Source organism: Hylobates moloch, unplaced genomic scaffold (assembly GCF_009828535.3).
Source record: "Hylobates moloch isolate HMO894 unplaced genomic scaffold, HMol_V3 SCAFFOLD_1, whole genome shotgun sequence".
NCBI lineage: Eukaryota > Metazoa > Chordata > Mammalia > Primates > Hylobatidae > Hylobates > Hylobates moloch.
In genome coordinates, this window is record NW_026652276.1 from 232,574,297 (window position 1) to 232,593,011 (window position 18,715).

At 37.1% G+C, this 18,715-nt stretch overlaps 1 protein-coding gene across 11 annotated transcripts in view; it reads right to left on the reverse strand.

Annotated features, from left to right (window-relative positions):
* The window catches only part of KMT2C (lysine methyltransferase 2C), a 312,192-nt gene that overhangs the window by 110,850 nt on the left and 182,627 nt on the right, over positions 1-18,715 (reverse strand). For 9 of the 11 annotated variants that reach the window (XM_058428262.1, XM_058428286.1, XM_058428289.1 and 6 more), the window contains exons 9-14: positions 18,108-18,222; positions 7,704-7,873; positions 7,097-7,248; positions 5,272-5,385; positions 4,295-4,372; positions 2,024-2,742 (exon numbers count right to left, since the gene is read on the reverse strand). In XM_058428262.1, coding sequence (XP_058284245.1) covers positions 2,024-2,742; positions 4,295-4,372; positions 5,272-5,385; positions 7,097-7,248; positions 7,704-7,873; positions 18,108-18,222 — 1,348 coding nt within the window. The remainder of the gene's footprint in view (positions 1-2,023; positions 2,743-4,294; positions 4,373-5,271; positions 5,386-7,096; positions 7,249-7,703; positions 7,874-18,107; positions 18,223-18,715) is intronic. The other 2 variants (XM_058428277.1, XM_058428284.1) reach the window with 2 other exon arrangements.

Sequence of the window (18,715 nt, forward strand, 5' to 3'; positions counted from 1 at the left end):
TTAACAAAAAATAGCTGGAAACCAAAGAATCTTGCTTACATCACAATCACAGCCAGGAAAATGCAGCTTATTTTACAGCCAGTCCCCAGTGTGAAGAATATGTAGAAGAAACAGTAAATAAAAACAGAAGTATAATACAGAAATGCCTGATACCAAAGAAATTCATGTAACAGAATATTGAACTTCAGTATTTCTAATATACAGATATACACATTCCTGCTATCTATAGAATATTTCCTGCAAGTTATGGTCCCAGTGCATCACCAATGGAAGATCTATCTTGTACTATTCAATTCACACTCTCCCTAATAACAGCACTATATTAGCAGGTTCATCATCAAGTGAAGGCTGTTTGCTACATAACTAAAACCAAGATTGGAAAACTAAACAGCTGGAGGGAGGGAAAACACAGCCTACAAAATGCTTACAAGATTAGCAGCAAATGATGAAGTAGTACAAGAGGGGCAGAAAAACAGAAAGATTATCATCGGATTTGGGAATTCAAAGACAGCTCAGCAAAATACTAGGACATGGCTCATATAAGATGGAATAAGCCTGGAAATACATCCCCCTCCCCAATATTTCGGAACATAAAGTCTACAGAAAAAGAGTCCTAATGTATTGAATATGGTTTCTCAATTGAAACAAAAGTCTTCCAGGAAGGAGAGATACGTAAAATTTAACAGGAATACATATGAAGCAGTATCTTTAAAGAATGTAAATATATCAACCAAAAGTAAATGAGATTCAAATTTCCATTGCTAAAGTCTTTTCAGAGTCAGAACGACATAATTATTATGTAACTATTCAAAACAAAAAAAACTTACTGGAAGGGAGAACAACTGGTTTGAGAAGAAAAATCTTTCATGGTAGAGCAGAAACAATTGTCAAGGAAAATACTTAGAAAAAGGCATATATAAAGAGTGGCCTAGTTTTACTGCACACGTCTTTGCCACGCAGAAACAGCTAAATCCCATCTGACAACTACTTTGCCTTTCGTGTACCTTGTCTTTAGAGAATAAAATATTTCTGGGTTTGATATAGAGGAGACTAATTTTCACATTAAAAATGATTTTCTTAAAAGCCTGGCCTTACAGTTTTAAAATTATATGATCAAAATCAAGATATTATTCCTATAAAAAGCCAAACTTTAATCCATTTAAATCATGAAACTTAAAACTTAACTTGAAGCAATTTCAATCATGAAACTTAAAACTCCAAATTACTATTGTGAATTAACACTTCTCCACTATTTGTTATCTTGCAATTTTAAAAAACACTTCAGAAAGTAGTAATTTTGTAAAACAATAAATAATCCGTACCTATAGTACCTTCATTTTGCCATGCAGTTTTACTTAAATCTCACTTAAAAAGAAATGGAACTCATTCTTAAAGGGTAGAATGTACATGATGTAAAGCAGTCACAGGAAGATTTATCTTTACTTACTGAAAATCAACAGTACAATTCTAAGATTTTTTTCCATGAAACTACTGAAATAAGTCCTACTTGGAAAAAAAAAATCCCACAAGAGTTAGCAATTAATAAAAACATCAAAATGAGAAATTCCCCAGCATGGAAAATTCTTGTCATAAATGTTGATGTTTATGCAGTTAAAAATATATACAATGAATAATATCAATAAATAAATATATTAGAAGGAAATAATAGATGTTAGTTACCGTATACCCAAAACTATACTGTATTTTAGGCTCTATTTTTACTGTGGCACAGAACTAAAAGAATTTTTAAAGTTCTTTCTATTAGAAACTATTATCAATAGGTTGCATCTTTATGGCCCAACTGAGTTGAAATTCCAAATAAGATCACCTCAAATTTAATAAATGACAGTCTTCATTAACAGCATTTAAAAAATAATGGCTGAAACACATAAATCAACATTACACTGAAGTTCTATCTGAAGACAGAAAAAGTTGCCATCCACACCAAAGCTACACATATACCTTCTGATTTTATAGAATTGTTCCAGTATCTTTTCTGTCGATATCATTAAAATCACCCTACCTGTTTGGACCGAGGTCTACCAGGAGAAAATTTTCTCTTAGTAATAGCTGGTTTACCCATGCCAATTTTTGGAGTGACTGAGATGTAAGTTGTTGGCATGATGTTTCCAGCAGAGGAACTAAGAGCTGAAGGGTAATTATGCAGCATGTCATGCGAAGGCAAGTCTGAAGAAGGTGTTGGGGAGGAAGACACATCTGCCTTGCTTATGTCTGCTGATGATGAAAATGATGACTCTGTCTCAGACAATAACTTTATAGATTTGTCTCCTTGGTATGAAACATCTTTCACACAACCCTCAGTTGTAGGAGTCATTTCAGAGTCCATCAATCCAGTAGAAAGTTCAGAATTTTCTTTCTGTTCCTTTTCTCCTTGTAGCCTTTCTATAACCAACTGTTCCTCAGGACATAATAAAGTACTTTCCTCATGTGGGGACACTAAGGTTTCTAGTGGAAGAGTGACAGATTCAATGACTAATTTTGGAGGCCTTGATTCTTCTTTGGATACCACTATTTTAGGTTCCTCTAACAACTGCAGTTGCTCTTCCTGCACAATGATCTGGTGTGTAACCACTTCAATGTTTTCTGTCACTTCCATTTTATCTTCAATTTGATCTTCACCACAAATATGCTTCACTTCAGAAGACATTTTCATTTCTTCACTATTAACTTCATTAGAAATCTGTTTTTCCAATTCAGTCTTCACTGTGTGTTGGGATGATACTACAAAATTCAGAACATTTATTATGGTAATGTACAAACAAACTTTAAATTTTCTAACTATAGATATATAAAACATTTGGCTACACTAGAACTTAAATCAGAAGGCATTCATCAAAGCAGGCAATTATTAAGTGAATGAAAGCCAAAGTACACAAGGATTTATGGATTAGAATCAGCCACACACCAGAAAACCTAATGAAAACATTATGTTTTACAACTTAAGTACTTCCAAATGGATTGAAAATTACACAGGAAAAGTTCTCATACTCATTTTTTAGTTAAGAAAATGAGGATCAATCATGTTATGTGAGGTACCTAAGTTAAAAAGTAAAGACTGATCTAGAATGTGCAGGCATTTTCTAACAGTAGATACCCAGTTGTAACAAAGTTACTATAGACTCAAAAGAACAGACAGAAAAGATTTACTAACCGCCAATATTTATTTTGCTTAACCATACCTGCCAACCTACCCAAAATATTCTTTGGATATAATCCTTGTTCTTCATCATTGTCTATAAATTAAAAGACTAATCTCAGGAAATCTATAAACTTAGATATCAGAAATATAGTCACTGGTAAATTTTAAATCAGGCTATCAGTATGTTAAACCTTTAACTCAATCTCATCAAGGTAATTTTTTTTTTTTTTTTTTTTTTTGAGACGGAGTCTCACTCTGTCGCCCAGGCTGGAGTGCAGTGGCGCGATCTCGGCTCACTGCAAGCTCCGCCTCCCAGGTTCACGCCATTCTCCTGCCTCAGCCTCTCCGAGTAGCTGGGACTACAGGCGCCCGCCACCACGCCTGGCTAATTTTTTGTATTTCTAGTAGAGACGGGGTTTCACCGTGGTCTCGATCTCCTGACCTCGTGATCTACCCGCCTCGGCCTCCCAAAGTGCTGGGATTACAAGCGTGAGCCACCGCGCCCGGCCCATCAATGTAATTTTTAAGTTACAGTAAAAAGACACTGCTAGCCTCATTTACCAACCAGTGACTAAAATTTATCTATGTTCTTTTTTTTTTTTTGAAACAGGGTCTCACTCTGTGACCCAAGCTGGAGTGCAGTAGCACAAACATGGCACACTGCAGCCTCAACCTCCTGGGCTCAAGTGGTCCTCCCACCTCAGCCTCCAAGCTGCTGGGACTACAGGTATGTGTCACCATGCCCAAATACTTTATTTTTGTAGAGACAGGGTCTCACTATATTGCCCAGGCCTATACATGTTCTGATATCAAACTGAAATCTCATCTTCTTTCCCACTTTATTGAAAGACTACAGGTAAGGATAAAAGAAAACTACCAAATAACAGATCTGATAGTACAAAATATTTTTAACCATGAACTCCCCCTTCCCAAAAAAAAAAAACAAAAAACAAAAAACCCTTTCAAGAGAAACTAATCTCCTTTAGATCCATTGTCAACTCTTTTCCAGAATCTCTTAACTAAAAGATTTAGTTACTAAAATGTGTATACATACAGCAATTGCAAAAATGTCTTTGGGATAAAGACATTACCTTATAACTCAATCAAATTAGACAATATGAACATACTGCTTACCAGCAATGAGAAGACTGTCTGTGTCAAGACTTTCTGAGGGATGACTCTTCTGTTGCTCTTCAGTGTGGACTTGAACTGCTGTGAGTAACACATTTATAAAATCTCTAAGAAGGAGTCAAAATTTCTGTAACGCTGTTCCTGCTACAGTAATTTGAGTAAACAGTTTTATTCTGCTAAATGTCAATTTCCAATATAAGCATGAAACACTGTACCACTTATTAGTAAGTTATGAAGACAAAATTAGAAGTTTTTGCACTATGGTAAAAATTTTTTAATTGTCTTTTTCTCTTTTTCTATAACAACTAGACCTCACGAGAAAGATCATAGAAAATAACTTTTAATGAGAGTTGTTATATGTAAACTTAATAAATTTCAAAACATCTCAGTGGCTTTTTATGTATACATTATAATTTTTATGTATACTATATAATTGAACATACAACTTCACATACAACACCAAAGACTTTCAGATGAGCCTGTGATTAAATGTAATAAGTAATTTTCCCCCAATATGGTCTCTTATTAATTCCAGATCTGCAAGTACAGTAATAGCTCTTATCAATATGTACTACAAAAAGCTTAATTGAAATATCATGGAAATAAGTGAAATAACCCTCAACAGACTGCTGAGATGATCCAATATAGTAAATTTTTCATTATCTCAGCATGAAACATATCATCAGCACAGCTCTACTTAGCAACTACAACTAAAGAAATAAAAACACGAATTGCTTTTTAATGAAAAATCACTTGGTCCCTTAGCCAAGTAAGTACTTACAATTAAATCTAGATGATAGCTGAACTACAAATACACGCATGTCCTTTCTCCTATTAATTTGTCTAAGATTCTTTTACTAAAAAACTCTTCCTAAGTGACTGCATCTTGGCTTTTACTGAAGTTTTAGTCAATATTCACATATTTATTGTATATACACATTTTCTTCAAAAACAAGAGTATATCCATTAAACATTCTTACCATCTGGAACAATTCCAGGAGTGGACTCCTGACCGTTGACATCTTTATTAACTGCCTGCTCTGAGAATACCATTTGATCTTCAGGGCCTTCAACTTCCATTTCATTGTTATAATCTTAACAAAAAATTATTAATTCTTTAGCTCAGAATGAGTTTTTTTTGTTCATTAAGTCAACAATTATGATTTTGTATGAGTAAGGGCAAATCATCACCAAAAATGCTGTAAGTTTTTCTTCAGATTTTTCTCTTTTGAACCACATATATATTTACATTTTTAAAAAACATGAAAATTATAATGCATCAAAAGGTGGGCCAACCGTGGTAGTTCATGCCTGTAATCCTAACACTTTGGGAGGCCAAGGTGGAAGGAACGCTTGAAGCCAGGAGTTCAAGACGAACCAGGCCAACACAGTGAGAACCCACCTCTCAAACAATTTTTTTAAAAGGTAACTGGCACATTATTCTCACACCAGTTAGAATGGCCATCATTAAAAAGTCAGGAAACAACAGGTGCTGGAGAGGATGTGGAGAAATAGGAACACTTTTAACACTGCTGGTGGGACTGTAAACTAGTTCAACCATTGTGGAAGTCAGTGTGGTGATTCCTCAGGGATCTAGAACTAGAAATACCATTTGACCCAGCCATCCCATTACTGGGTATATACCCAAAGGCCTATAAATCATGCTGCTATAAAGACACATGCACACGTATGTTTATTGCGGCACTATTCACAATAGCAAAGAGTTGGAACCAACCCAAATGTCCAACAACGATAGACTGGATTAAGAAAATGTGGCACATATACACCATGGAATACTATGCAGCCATAAAAAATAATGAGTTCATGTCCTTTGTAGGGACATGGATGAAACTGGAAAACATCATTCTCAGTAAACTATCGCAAGGACAAAAAACCAAACACTGCATGTTCTCACTCATAGGTGGGAATTGAACAATGAGAACTCATGGACACAGGAAGGGGAACATCACACTCCGGGGACTGTTGTGGGGTGGGGGGAGGGGGGAGGGACAGCATTAGGAGATATACCTAATGCTAAATGACGAGTTAATGGGTGCAGCAAAACAACATGGCACATGGATACATATGTAACAAACCTGCACATTGTGCACATGTACCCTAAAACCTAAAGTATAATAATAAAAAAAAAAATAAAGAAAAACAGAAAAAAATGAAATAAAAAAAATAAAAGGATATTTCAAAACTAAATACTGATGGCATCCTGGAAATGAAAGGTTAGTCATTAAGATGCTTAGTTATCCTTGAAGATGATAAAGACAACTTTTATAAAAGCTGCCACTCATAATGATGAAAATGAAAAACAATCTGGCGAGCAGTTCTATTACCTTTACCCTCTAAGACTCATGTTTATAACAGTAGGATACTACTAAAAATATTCCATACCTGAACAAAATCCTGGGCTGAAGAGGTGATAATAAACTTAAGAAGGACATTACAAAACTACAACATGCTTAGAGAAAAACAACCCACATTATAAAGAACAAACTAAGCAAACCCAAAGACTGGGGAACTTCCACTGTCGGCCTGAAGAACACAAGTGAAGGAAGGCACACTAGACCGGGAATTCAAATACTAAAAAAACTATCTTAAGTTAGATTAGATTTTAGCCATCAGATTCAGAGATGACTAAGATAACAAATACATTTAAAGGTTGAGAAACTGAGAACAAGATGGAATCTGGAATACAGGATCCTCTCTTCCTGATTAAAGCAATATATTGGTGATACATTGGCACAACATTACAAAAACAAAAAATCTAAAAAAATAAATCATTCTCAAATTTACCTGTAGTGAGCTCAGCTATCTCCACTTCCTCACCTGGCTGTAAAGGATCCATCTCAGCTCCCAGGTGTTTACAATACATGCAGATATACTCTTCTTTGAGCTGAGTATTCAGTTCATGATCTGTTGGTTTGTCACACTCTAGGTGAACCCACCTGCAGTGATAAGTATACTTAAATAAAAATTTCTAACATCAAGTTATTATCTAGGTAAAGAGAAGGCATTGCTGAAAAGCTGGATATGAAAACGGTTAATTAAGGATGAGAGGAGAGAGGTTAGAGGGGTTGCTAACTGACAAAGGTCTTTTAAAGGACATTTGTGGATGTCACTAGAGATGCTGCCGTATTTTTACTTGACGTTTTTAAGCTATTTTCTCTTTACTTTCCCCTGTTAGTGCTCATTTCTGATGTAGTCTGCTCTTATCTTTTGCCCATTTACTTCCTTATGCCTTTGAGACTCAAAAACATCATTTAATTCCATCTATAACAGCAATCAGTACTGATGGAATTGCTAGAGTGATAAAAACTTAGAAGCTGTAAGATGGTAGAGCAAATGACCACATGAATAAAACAATCGACAAAATTACTGAATAGAATAACTATCTTCTTACCTTTTGCACATATTACAATGAAGCATGTCTTTCTGGAATTCTGGATGATAGCACTTCCCACAGAAGGGACATAAGTTATCCTGCTGTTGGTAACAACTGTCACATATCAGGCAATTGTGGTGCCACTGAGAACTAGACCGTGTGCCACACTCTATACATATTCTGCAATTCTAAACACCAGGAAAAATAAAAACAAAAACAGTTTGTTATACATTTGTAATCGTAGTTCTGATGTAAACCTTTAAAAAGTCATGAATCATTTGTGAATTATACGTTAAGCTTTTATTTTCATGACACTGATTTAGGGTATACGCTTTTTTTTTTTTTTTTTTTTTTTTTTTTTTGAGATGGACTCTTACTCTGTTGCCCAGGCTGGAGTGCAGTGGCACAATCTTGGCTCACTGCAACCTCTGCCTCCTGGGTTCAAGTGATTCTCCTGCCTCAGCCTCCTGAGTAGCTGGGACTACAGGTGTGTACCACCACACCCAGCTAATTTTTGTGTTTACTAAACACACAGGGTTTCACCACGTTGGCCAGGCTCATCTTCAACTCCTGACCTCAAGTGATCTGCCTGCCTCAGCCTCCCAAAGTGCTGGAATTACAGGTGTGAGCCACTGTGCCTGGCCTTAGGGTATACACCTTTTAAAAAGCTGTTTTCAATGTCTGATGTGCCTCACAAAATCTGCACTAAAATCTCCAGGAAAATGTAAATAAGGGAATGGGGATATCCAGGAAAACATATAGGTGGAAGAGATAAAACCAAAAAGACAGCAACCCAAAATTCAAAAAAAGAAACATATTCTAGGATCAGGAAGTAATTTTTGTGGAGTAAGTCTACTCAACCTATTACACTGCAGAAAGCAAAATGGTGTTGCTACAGTATTCCACTTGCTTGTTGGTAGCTTAAGAACTAAAAACTAAAACTAAAGAACTCTAAAACAATAGCATGGCCAGCCTGGTGCAATGGTTGATGCCAGTAATCCCAGCACTTTGGGAGGCCGAGATGGGAGGATCGCATGAAGCCAGGGATTTGAGACCAACCTGGGCAAGAAGGCAAAACACCTCTTTCTCTACAAAAAAAAAAAAAAATTTTTAATTAGGCATGGTGGCGCACACCTGTAGTCCCTGCTACTTGGGAAGCTGAGGCAGGAGGATTGCTTGAGCCTAGGAGTTTGAGGCTGCAGGGAGCTATCATGCCACTACACTCAAGCCTGGGCAACAATGTGAGACTGCCGTGGTGGGTGGGGAAACACAGAGCATGGTCAACTCCATGTGACTTGGTGTCTGAAAATGTGAAAATAAACTGCTCCACATCAAAAGTCCAATGATGGCCCTTCGTGTTTTTAGAATAGAGAGAGTGGTCCTATCCTTACCAAATTAGAATTGTTTATGAAGTAAAAGGCCAACTAGAGACCAGCCAAAACTACTTCTGTGCCTGCGAGCTAGTCAGCCTTAAAACCCTGGGTATCCCTAGGTATAAGGTTAAATACATTGTGGGGCTCTCATTACCCCTCCCCCAAATTTCGAATCTAAAACATCAATAAAAAGGAACTTTATCTTTCTGTGCTACCGGGTTGATATGAAAGGGATGCTCACTTAAAAACAGAAACTACCAGGAACCATAGATCAGCTAGTCTTAAAGATTAAAATGAACGCACTTAACAATACTGACGCAAAAATCCTAAATAGCTGGGCACAGAAGCACAGAACTGTGGTATCATCTACTTGAGAGGCTGAGGCAGAAGGATCTCTTGAGCCTAGGAGGTAGAATTCAGCCTGGGCAACACACAGAGACCCCATCTTTTAAAATACATATACATATATTTTTTAAAAGAATGTATTATCCTTTATCAAATGAGGAGAAAAAAAATCCTAAATAAAATACTATCGAACAGACTCTAATACCACATTAAGAAAATAATAACTATGCCCAGGTACAGTTTATACAAGAAATTCAAAGATAGTTAATATTAGAAAAATCCATTAATAAAGTTTAACAAAAGGTCTGAGGAGAAAAAATTATTTCAATGCAACAGATACTTAAAGTCTTTGGGAAGAATCAAAACCCATTACTAATAACTCTTGAGAAAGTAAAAATGGATGGGCATTTCTCTAATGTGACCAACATAAATACTTCGATTCTAAAGGCAACATCTCCTGAGAGGCATTCCCACTAAGCACAGGAAAAAGCAAGGGTGCCTACTATCTTCACTACTATTTTAACACGGTTCTGGAGCCAGTGCAAACATGGAAACAAATGAAAACAGAGACATAAGACCAGGAAAAGAAGAAACAAAACTCTAATTTGTAAACAGTTAGAACATCCTAGAAAATTTTTCAAAAATTCAATAAAAGAATTCAACAAAGTACTAGGTTATAAAATTAGCATGCAAAAGGCAATAGAATTCACACACACACAACGAGTTAAAGGATAGTAAGAAAACCCCATTTATAACAGCAGAAAAATAAATATTCAAGAATGAGCTTAAATGTTCAAAATCAGTATGAAGAAAATTATAAAACGCTCCTAAAAGACACAAAACTAGACTTTAACAAACTTGTAAAGACATCCCTTGTTCTTGGTTAGGATGTCTTAAAATCAAAATGTCAATCAACTCTCACTAAAATAAATAAATATATATGTTTTGGAGACAGGGTCTTGCTGTGTAGCCCAGGCTGGAATACAGTGGCATGATCATGGCTCACTGCAGCCTCAACCTCCTGGGCTCAAGTGATCCTCTCACCTCAGCCTTCTGAGTAGCTGGGACTACAGGCATGTGCCACTACACCTGGCTAATTTTTTTGTATTTGTAGAGAGGCAGTTTCACCATAATGCCTAGGCTTGTCTCGAACTCCTGAGCTCAAGCAATATCCCTGCCTTGGCCTCCCAAAGTGCTGGGATTGCAGGTGTGAGCCACTGCACCCAGACACTCAATAAATTAAATGTGATTCCAATAAAAATTCCAATGAGGTTTTTACTGGGGCTACATATGGTGATCCTAAAGTTTATACAGAAAAACAAATACACAAGTACAGCTAAGAAACCTGTGAAATGGATAAGTTCTGAAGGGGGCCCAACATTACCAGATACTACAAAGGCTCTATAACTAAAACAGTGTTGTATTGGTGAATGAATAGACAGATCAATGGAATGGAAAAGAGGTTCCAGATGTAAGTTCAATGAAATCTAACATTCTAGTCTGGAATCTCAAGTCACTAGGGCAAAGACAGTCTTTTTAATGAATGGTTTTTAGAAAACTGAATAGCCAGCTGGAAAAAGATACTCACATCATACACAAACATCAACTCCAAATAGATCAGAGATTTAAATGTAAAAAATGAAACAATGCAAGCCATACATGGTGGCTCACACCTGTAATCCCAGCACTTTGGGAGGCCAAGGCAGGCGGATCAATTGAGGCCAGGAGTTCAACACCAGCCTGGCCAACATGGCAAAACCCTATCTCTACTAAAAATACAAAAATTAGCTGGGCGTGGTGGCGCATGCCTGTAATCCCAGCTACTTGCGGGGGCTAAGACATGAGAAACACTTGAACCCGGGAGGGGGAGGTTGCAATGACCCAAGATTGAGCCACTGCACTCCAGCCTGAGCAACAGAGCAAAACTCTATCTCAAAAATAAGATAAAATAAATAAAACATAAAAACAATGCAAATCCTAGCAGAAAATATGAACTCCTCTATAACCTCAGTATAGGGAAAGGCTTTCTGAATATGACTCAAAAATCCAGAAGCAAAAGAAGATTAATAAATCTAACTCCATAAAAAAGAAACTTTTGCATGGCAAAAAGAAAATAATAAAAACAAAGTCAAAAGACACATAATGCAGCCTGGACAACATAGTGAGACCCTGTCTCTACAAAAGTAAAAAATTAGCTGGGCTTGGTGGTACACATAACTCCTAGCTAACTCGGGAGGCTGAGGCAGGAAGATTGCTTGAGCCCAGGTCAAGGCTACAGTGAGCTATGACCATACCACTGTACCATGGCCGGGGCGACAGGGTGAGACACTGTCTCACACAAATAAGCAAAAAAAAAAAACAAGAACAAATAAGCTAGCAGAAAATATCTGCATCATGTAACACAGATAAAGGCCTTACATCCCTAACTTATAAAGAACTCTTAAATTTAGGGGAAAATGCCAAAATCTTCAATAACAGGCAAAACATATGAACCGACAATTCACAAGAAGAAATAACTGACCCTTAAACACATGAGAAAACGATCAACTTCACTCTTAGGATAAACAAAAATTAAAACTACATTGATACACCACTTTTCACCCAGAAGACAGACAAACATTCAAAAGCTGAACAAGTCATCCTGTTAGCAAAGACGTAGTTAAAGTTCTCTCACACATCTCTGGTGGCAGTGCAAAGTACCATAAGCCCCAAGAAAGGGAATTTGACAGTATCTAACAAAGCTACATATGTGTACACTCCTGAGGCAATAATCCTACTTCTAGGAATTTACCCTACAGATTTGTCCCTGAGAATTCAAAAACACACATGCACAAAGCTAGGGAGTGTAAAATCATTTATAATGCAAAATATCGTAAACTTCTGAAATACCAAAGCACAGGCCATTGGTTGAGTAACCCATAGCACAGATACACAATGGAGTGCTATGCAGCTGTTTAAAAGGAGAATGAGATCTCCTGAACTTGCCTAACTTGCCTGGAAGTGATTTCCAGATTTTATTACATGAAAAAAGCAACATGCAAAAGAACATATACAACATGCTACCTTCACTGAAAGTAAGAGCAATACATCTTCTTATTCTTAGACGAAAAATAGCAGGAGGTTTAAAACAGAAAACAATGAAGTTAGTTACTTCCAAGAGGTTGGGGGAAATGGGGTACAAGTAATAAACAAGAAGCAGCGACAATTCTGAGTAAAACTTTATATAACTTTGAGTTTTGAAAGTATACTAATATCTTCTATATTTAAAAAATTAAATCACTAAGAAAAGGGGAATAAAATCTATTACTGAGAGCAAATTGAAGCAGATTTGCTTTTTAGATTGAGCAACTGAATAAATGTGCTGAAGTTGCTACAACCCAGAATTTTTATTGTAGAAGAACAGACATGTAAGAATGAGAAAGCAAAGAACTCAGCGGAGAAGGATAAGAACTGGAGGTACTGGTGTAAATTCATTATTTCTAAGTTATGTATACGTATATGAATATTTATGTGTATATATGTAAGTGTAGGGGTGTTCAATCTTTTGGCTTCCCTGGACCACATTGGAAGAATTGCCTTGGGCCACACACAAGATACACTAACACTAATGATAGCTGATGAGCTACACACACACACACACACACACACCCCAACAACAACAAAAACCACCTCATAATGTTTTAAGAAATTTTATGAATTTCTGTTGGGCTACATTCAAAGCCATCCTGGACCACATGTAGCATGTGGGCCATGGGTTGGACAAACTTCTGTAAGTGTATACACATGCATGTATTTCCTGACACCACCTGCTGAAAGAGTGAAGAAGCAAACACCCTCCAGTAGCAATAAGCACACCCAGCACCCATTCCCCACTAAAGGAATCTGGGTTACTTATTTAACAATGGAATTCTTCCAGGACTGGGGCACGGGAGATATAAGATGAGCTTGTAACATCTTGTTACATCAAAAAGTATGAAGTGTTCAAATAAGTGGTGAGGGCAGAACACCAGCACCAGCTTGAAGGAGCAACTGACGGCAAGTATGGGACTATTTGAGCCAAAAAATAATTAGGTAATGAGTTGTAAATGACTGAAGATAATAGGAGCTCATGAGTCAATATTAAGTTTAACATGTGAAAGAAGTGTTCTTGCTTACAAAAGAAAGCAGAGGGCTAACTGGTAAATGTGGTGGGAGTGCTAGAGCTGGAAATGCATCATTTGCAACCAAAAGAAAGCAGGTTAAAATGGCATCATCAGGCAGTAAGGTGGTTGTTGTTGTTGTTGTTGTTGTTTGAGATGGAGTCTATCTCTGTCACCCAGGCTGGAGTGTAGTGGCATGAGTTCGGCTCACTGCAACCTCTGCCTCCTGGGTTCAAGCAATTCTCCTGTCTCAGCATCCTGAGTAGCTGGGATTACATGGCACCTGCTACCATGCCCGGCTAACTTTTGTATTTTTAGTACAGACAGGGTTTTTTCACCATGTTGGCGAGGCTGATCTCGAACTCCTGACCTCAAGTGATCCACCTGCTTCAGCCTCCCAAAGTGGTGGGATTACAGGTGTGAGCCATCACACCTGGCCTAGGGAGTAAGTTTTTAAAATCTAGAAGGAAATTCTGAGGAAAAGCAAGATATTTGCATGGTCTTAAAGTGTCCTCACATACTGCTTTATTAGATATAAAGGAGGGGGAAAAAGAAATTGGGCAACAGCCTGACCAGGTGATTCCCATGAGGGAAAGTGGAATAATGTGTGCTTCCAGCTGTGATACCCTGAGGATGGATCAGCACTTTGCAGTATTCTGGCCAATAATGCATGCCTCTCATCTAATTATAAGGGGATATCAAAGACAAAATGGGGAAATTTCTGTTTGAAAAAAGAAAAAAACAAGTATAACGAGAAGAACTCTATTCTTCAAAAATACCAATGACAAAAACTAAATCCTAGAACCTACTTGGAGGACGGGGTAGGTTATGACAGACATAAGATCAAATGACATAACTGGAATATGGCTAGTATATTAGATAAACATACTACATTGATGTAAGTTTAGGAAGTTGATAGCAAGATCGTGATTTTTTAGAATATTCCTAAGAAATACATATTGAAATGGTAGTAAAAAGGCACAATGTATGTAATTAACCCTCAAATAGTAGGGGGTTAGGGGGAATAGCGACACAAACACAGAGACACACACACATACACACACACACACAGCGAGAAAGCAAGAGAGGGCATGCCCAATGATAATGAAATGCTAACAACTGATAAATCTAAGTAAATGGGATACGAGTATTATTTTTATTTTTTCCAACTTTTAGAGTTTGAACTTATTTTCAAGTAAAAACTTTCTAAAAACGCATAACATACCAACAGACAGACATTCTTGAGATAAAAATAGGAAAAAGAAACCTATCTGACAATGACTGGTTTACAATAAAGATCCTGAAAAGATCACCCCCACTCCAGCTCACTAGGGAGTAGCCCCAAACTAGACTGACAGCCCCGTGGGGGCACACTGATTTGCCCCAACATCTCCAGCCTTCACTACAGTGATGTTCGCACACAGTAAACACTCAAATGTTAAATGCAAACAAATGAGCAAATTATGACTCAAGACTACAGAGAGAACTACAGAAGAATTTAACAGCAGAGAAAGACGATCATTCTTCAAATGGTTCAAAGGACAAACCTTTCAATCCATGAAAAACTCTATGGTAACTGTTTCTGTACTTTACTTTGTGTTAGGGATTGTGCTGGGCACGTTATAGACACCACTTCATTAAATCCAACATCCCTGTGAGGTAAGTACCGTTAACCTTCTATACACTGACTTAGGGAAGTTAAATAGGTAGCCAAAGATCCTAAATTTAGTAATTGAAAAAACTGCAATTTGACTCCACAGCATAAGCTTTTAACCACCACACTATAGTGCCTTCATAGAACAGAATAAAAAGATTAAGTATCCAATAGTATTCCCAGAAATTATGTAATTCTGTCACTCTCAAAAAGAGAACAGCAGATTACAAACAGCAAATTAGAAAGAAGCACACCAAAGGGGAGACAGAACAAGCTGAGAAAGACACCCAGAATTCTCTACCAGTTCTCAAGATAATGAAAACCATAATACAGAAGATTAAGAGCAAGAGACAAAAATTATCCAGTAGTTACTAGATATTATTACAGAGTGTAAAGAAGGTAATTTTTTAAGTAAATATATTTTTTTTAAAAGGTGCTGGGGTAGGAGGGGGGGATGGGGACTCACACATCTCCCAAAGCTTTCAGAAGAAAAAAAGGATTATGATTAAATTTTTTAAAGTAAGATTTTTCTTCTGACAGCATAAACTGAAAAAACTGAAGAAAATGTTTTCAGAGTATAAAAAAGAAAAATTTGTAATATGAAGCATTATACTGTGCCAAGTTCTTACAGCCTAAAGGGAACAGTCTCTTTCAGACATGCAGGGTTTCAGAAAATTTATAATTATTTTTAAAGGAACATAACCAAGACTCCAAAAGACTGAGGGCAAAGTTGGAATTAACAGAGGAAATATACTTTTGCAAGAAAATTGTGACAAGGTTTATAATCTAGGTTAATCAAATCAAACAGAGAAAAGGGGAATAAAAACTTCATTTTCAGTGGGGAATGGGAGAAAATTTATATCTTTAACATTTATAATCATTTACATTCACAAAATGAGATTCTGAATTATAAATCATTGCAGGAAGTAAAAGAAGAGAAAAATAGAAATTATAAGAACAATTTTGCCTCAAAACAGCCAAGCATTTCAATTACAACCATCAATCCAAACAGTTACCTCTATTAAGCTTTTCAAAAGATACATTTTTATAACACAAAAGAATCCAAAATAAAAAGATGTGAAAAGACAACCATTCAACTGTTTAACACCCTACGTGGCCATAGTGTCAGGCAAAGCAAAATACCTGCCCTTCCTGATCCCTCAACAAAAAACACATTACATAGAATAAAGAACAATTTTATACTGGTAAAAAGCACAATATATTAACACTGGCCTGACCTACTTGCTAAATAACAGCCACAAGGTATTTGTTTAAAAATATGATAAATTGATAGGAACAATTAATAGTGGTCATTTGTAACAACTTGTTGAATCAACGAGTCAAAAAATAAGGTAAAAGGACTTCACCTAAATGAAATTGGTAAACACAAATGCTACACCTTTAAAAAGTCACTACTTCAAGTATCAAAACATTTACCTTAAAAAACCTATCTTAAATTATCTGATTAAATGAAATTAAAGCATAAATTAACATACTTCAGCACAACTTAAAAAAAAACAAAGTTATTTGGTAAGGTATACACATACATAAAGTTACAAATACAATAAATTTGGCTTCAGCCAAAGCTATAGCCTAAGGTAAACTTAAATGCCCTTTTTCCTTAGAAAAGAAAATGAATTACAAATTCAACTTCGTATTAAAAGTAAAAAGGCAAGTAGAGGAACTGAGTGAAGGTAAGAGTATAAATATACAAATCAGTCAAACAGCAGTTTTTCCTTTCCAACAATAAGTCATTCAGCAAGAGAAGGAATCTGAACTGAGGAAGCAGGCCAGAATTCATCACAATTCTTCAGCCCTCAGGCCCCACTTCCCAGGTAGCCACAGCTGAGCACAGTTACCCAGCAGCTCTTTTTTTCCCCCAGGAGAGAAGGCCCCTCCCCTCAACCCCCACCACTCAGGCAGATGCCTAATAGAACTTGCTGAAGACCACAACAGAACCTGGTAATACTGCTTGCAGTTCTAGGTGCCAAACCTCACTGGCGAGGACAGGGCGCAGGTACAGAATCTCTCTGCATCTGCTCCCACCTCCTCCCCCCTGCCGGGGACCTGGGGTTCTGGCCACATCACCCTCCTTTCCCAGGCCCTCCACCTCCTCACTAGAAAAAGCAGTTCCAAGGAGGGCAATGACAATGCTGTGCCTTCCACTCCCACACACGGGCCATCACGCCCTCTCCAGCTCCAGGAAAAACAAGCTCCAGGCCCATGCAGCACCTGAGGGTCATCTCTATCCCTCAACCTCGCGACACCAGCAGCCCAGGAAGACTAAGCTTAAAAGCTAAACTGCACCTCGGATTCCAAGGGCTATCTCCACTACCCCACTGCCCCCAACCCGGCTCTGAACACCTCACCCTGAAGGGGCAGAAGCCAAGTGAGGTAGGAAGTTAGTTAATAAGTTCATCGGCATTTTTTATAATAGCTCAAAATTTTAAGCAACCCAAATGTTCACCAACAGGTGATTCAATAAACAAATTGTGGTATCTTCAGCACTCAGTAATAAAAAAGAATCACTATCGATCTGTGCAGCAATATGAATTTCAAAATAATTACACTGAGTTAAAGAAGCCAGACCAAACACGAGTATATACCATATGAAGCTTTTATTAAAAATTCTAGGAAGTGAATACTAATCTAGGAAGTAAAAGCAGACTAGGAAGACAGAGGGTTTGGGTTTGAACAGCCACAAAGCAAGCCAAGAGGCACCAGGAAACTTTTGACGGTGATGACTATGTTCATTATCTTGAAGCGTGTACAGTTTATTGTATGTCAATTATGTCAATAAAGCTGTTTTTTAAAAAGCTGATGGTAATGTATAGATTTGAATAGGTATCCGATTTGTCTGTTCTCCATATAAAACATACAGAGGATTTAAAAAAATAAATAAACAACTTACTTTGCATTTCCAGCCATTGGTTGGTACTGATTTCATAACTGGTTGAAGACAAAAAGTATGATACCCTTTGTCACACGTATCACACACTAGCATCTTGCTATCTTCTCCCGATTGTCTAAAAAATAAGATAGCATTAATGATGCCTTATCTTTAAACTTATATTTTGTAACATAAGTAATCATGAAAATAATCAGTCCTGGGAATTGCACAGTTCATAAATACCTCAGTATCTGTTTTGTCTCTGCAGATAATAACAGAGGTAACCCTGCCATAAGGATTACCTCCTAAATGGTGATCTTTACTCAATGCTCACCTACGGTTAACTTGCTCTAGCCATTTTAGGATTCCTGCAAAGGAGGAAGGGTTAAGGCAAGATGAATAGCCTCTGATCTTTACTTTTAAAATATGATTTTTGAGAGGAAGGCGCTATAACTGCTAGGTGCTACTGTGCGGAAAGGAACAAATCCTGACACAGCAAATTGAAAAGACACTGTCATATGATGTAAAGAGGATCAAATTTGGCATCAGATCTCTATTTGTATTCAGGCTGCTGTTTTCTAGCCCTGTCACTAAACAACTTAGACTAAAGCTCTCTGAGTTTCAGGTAT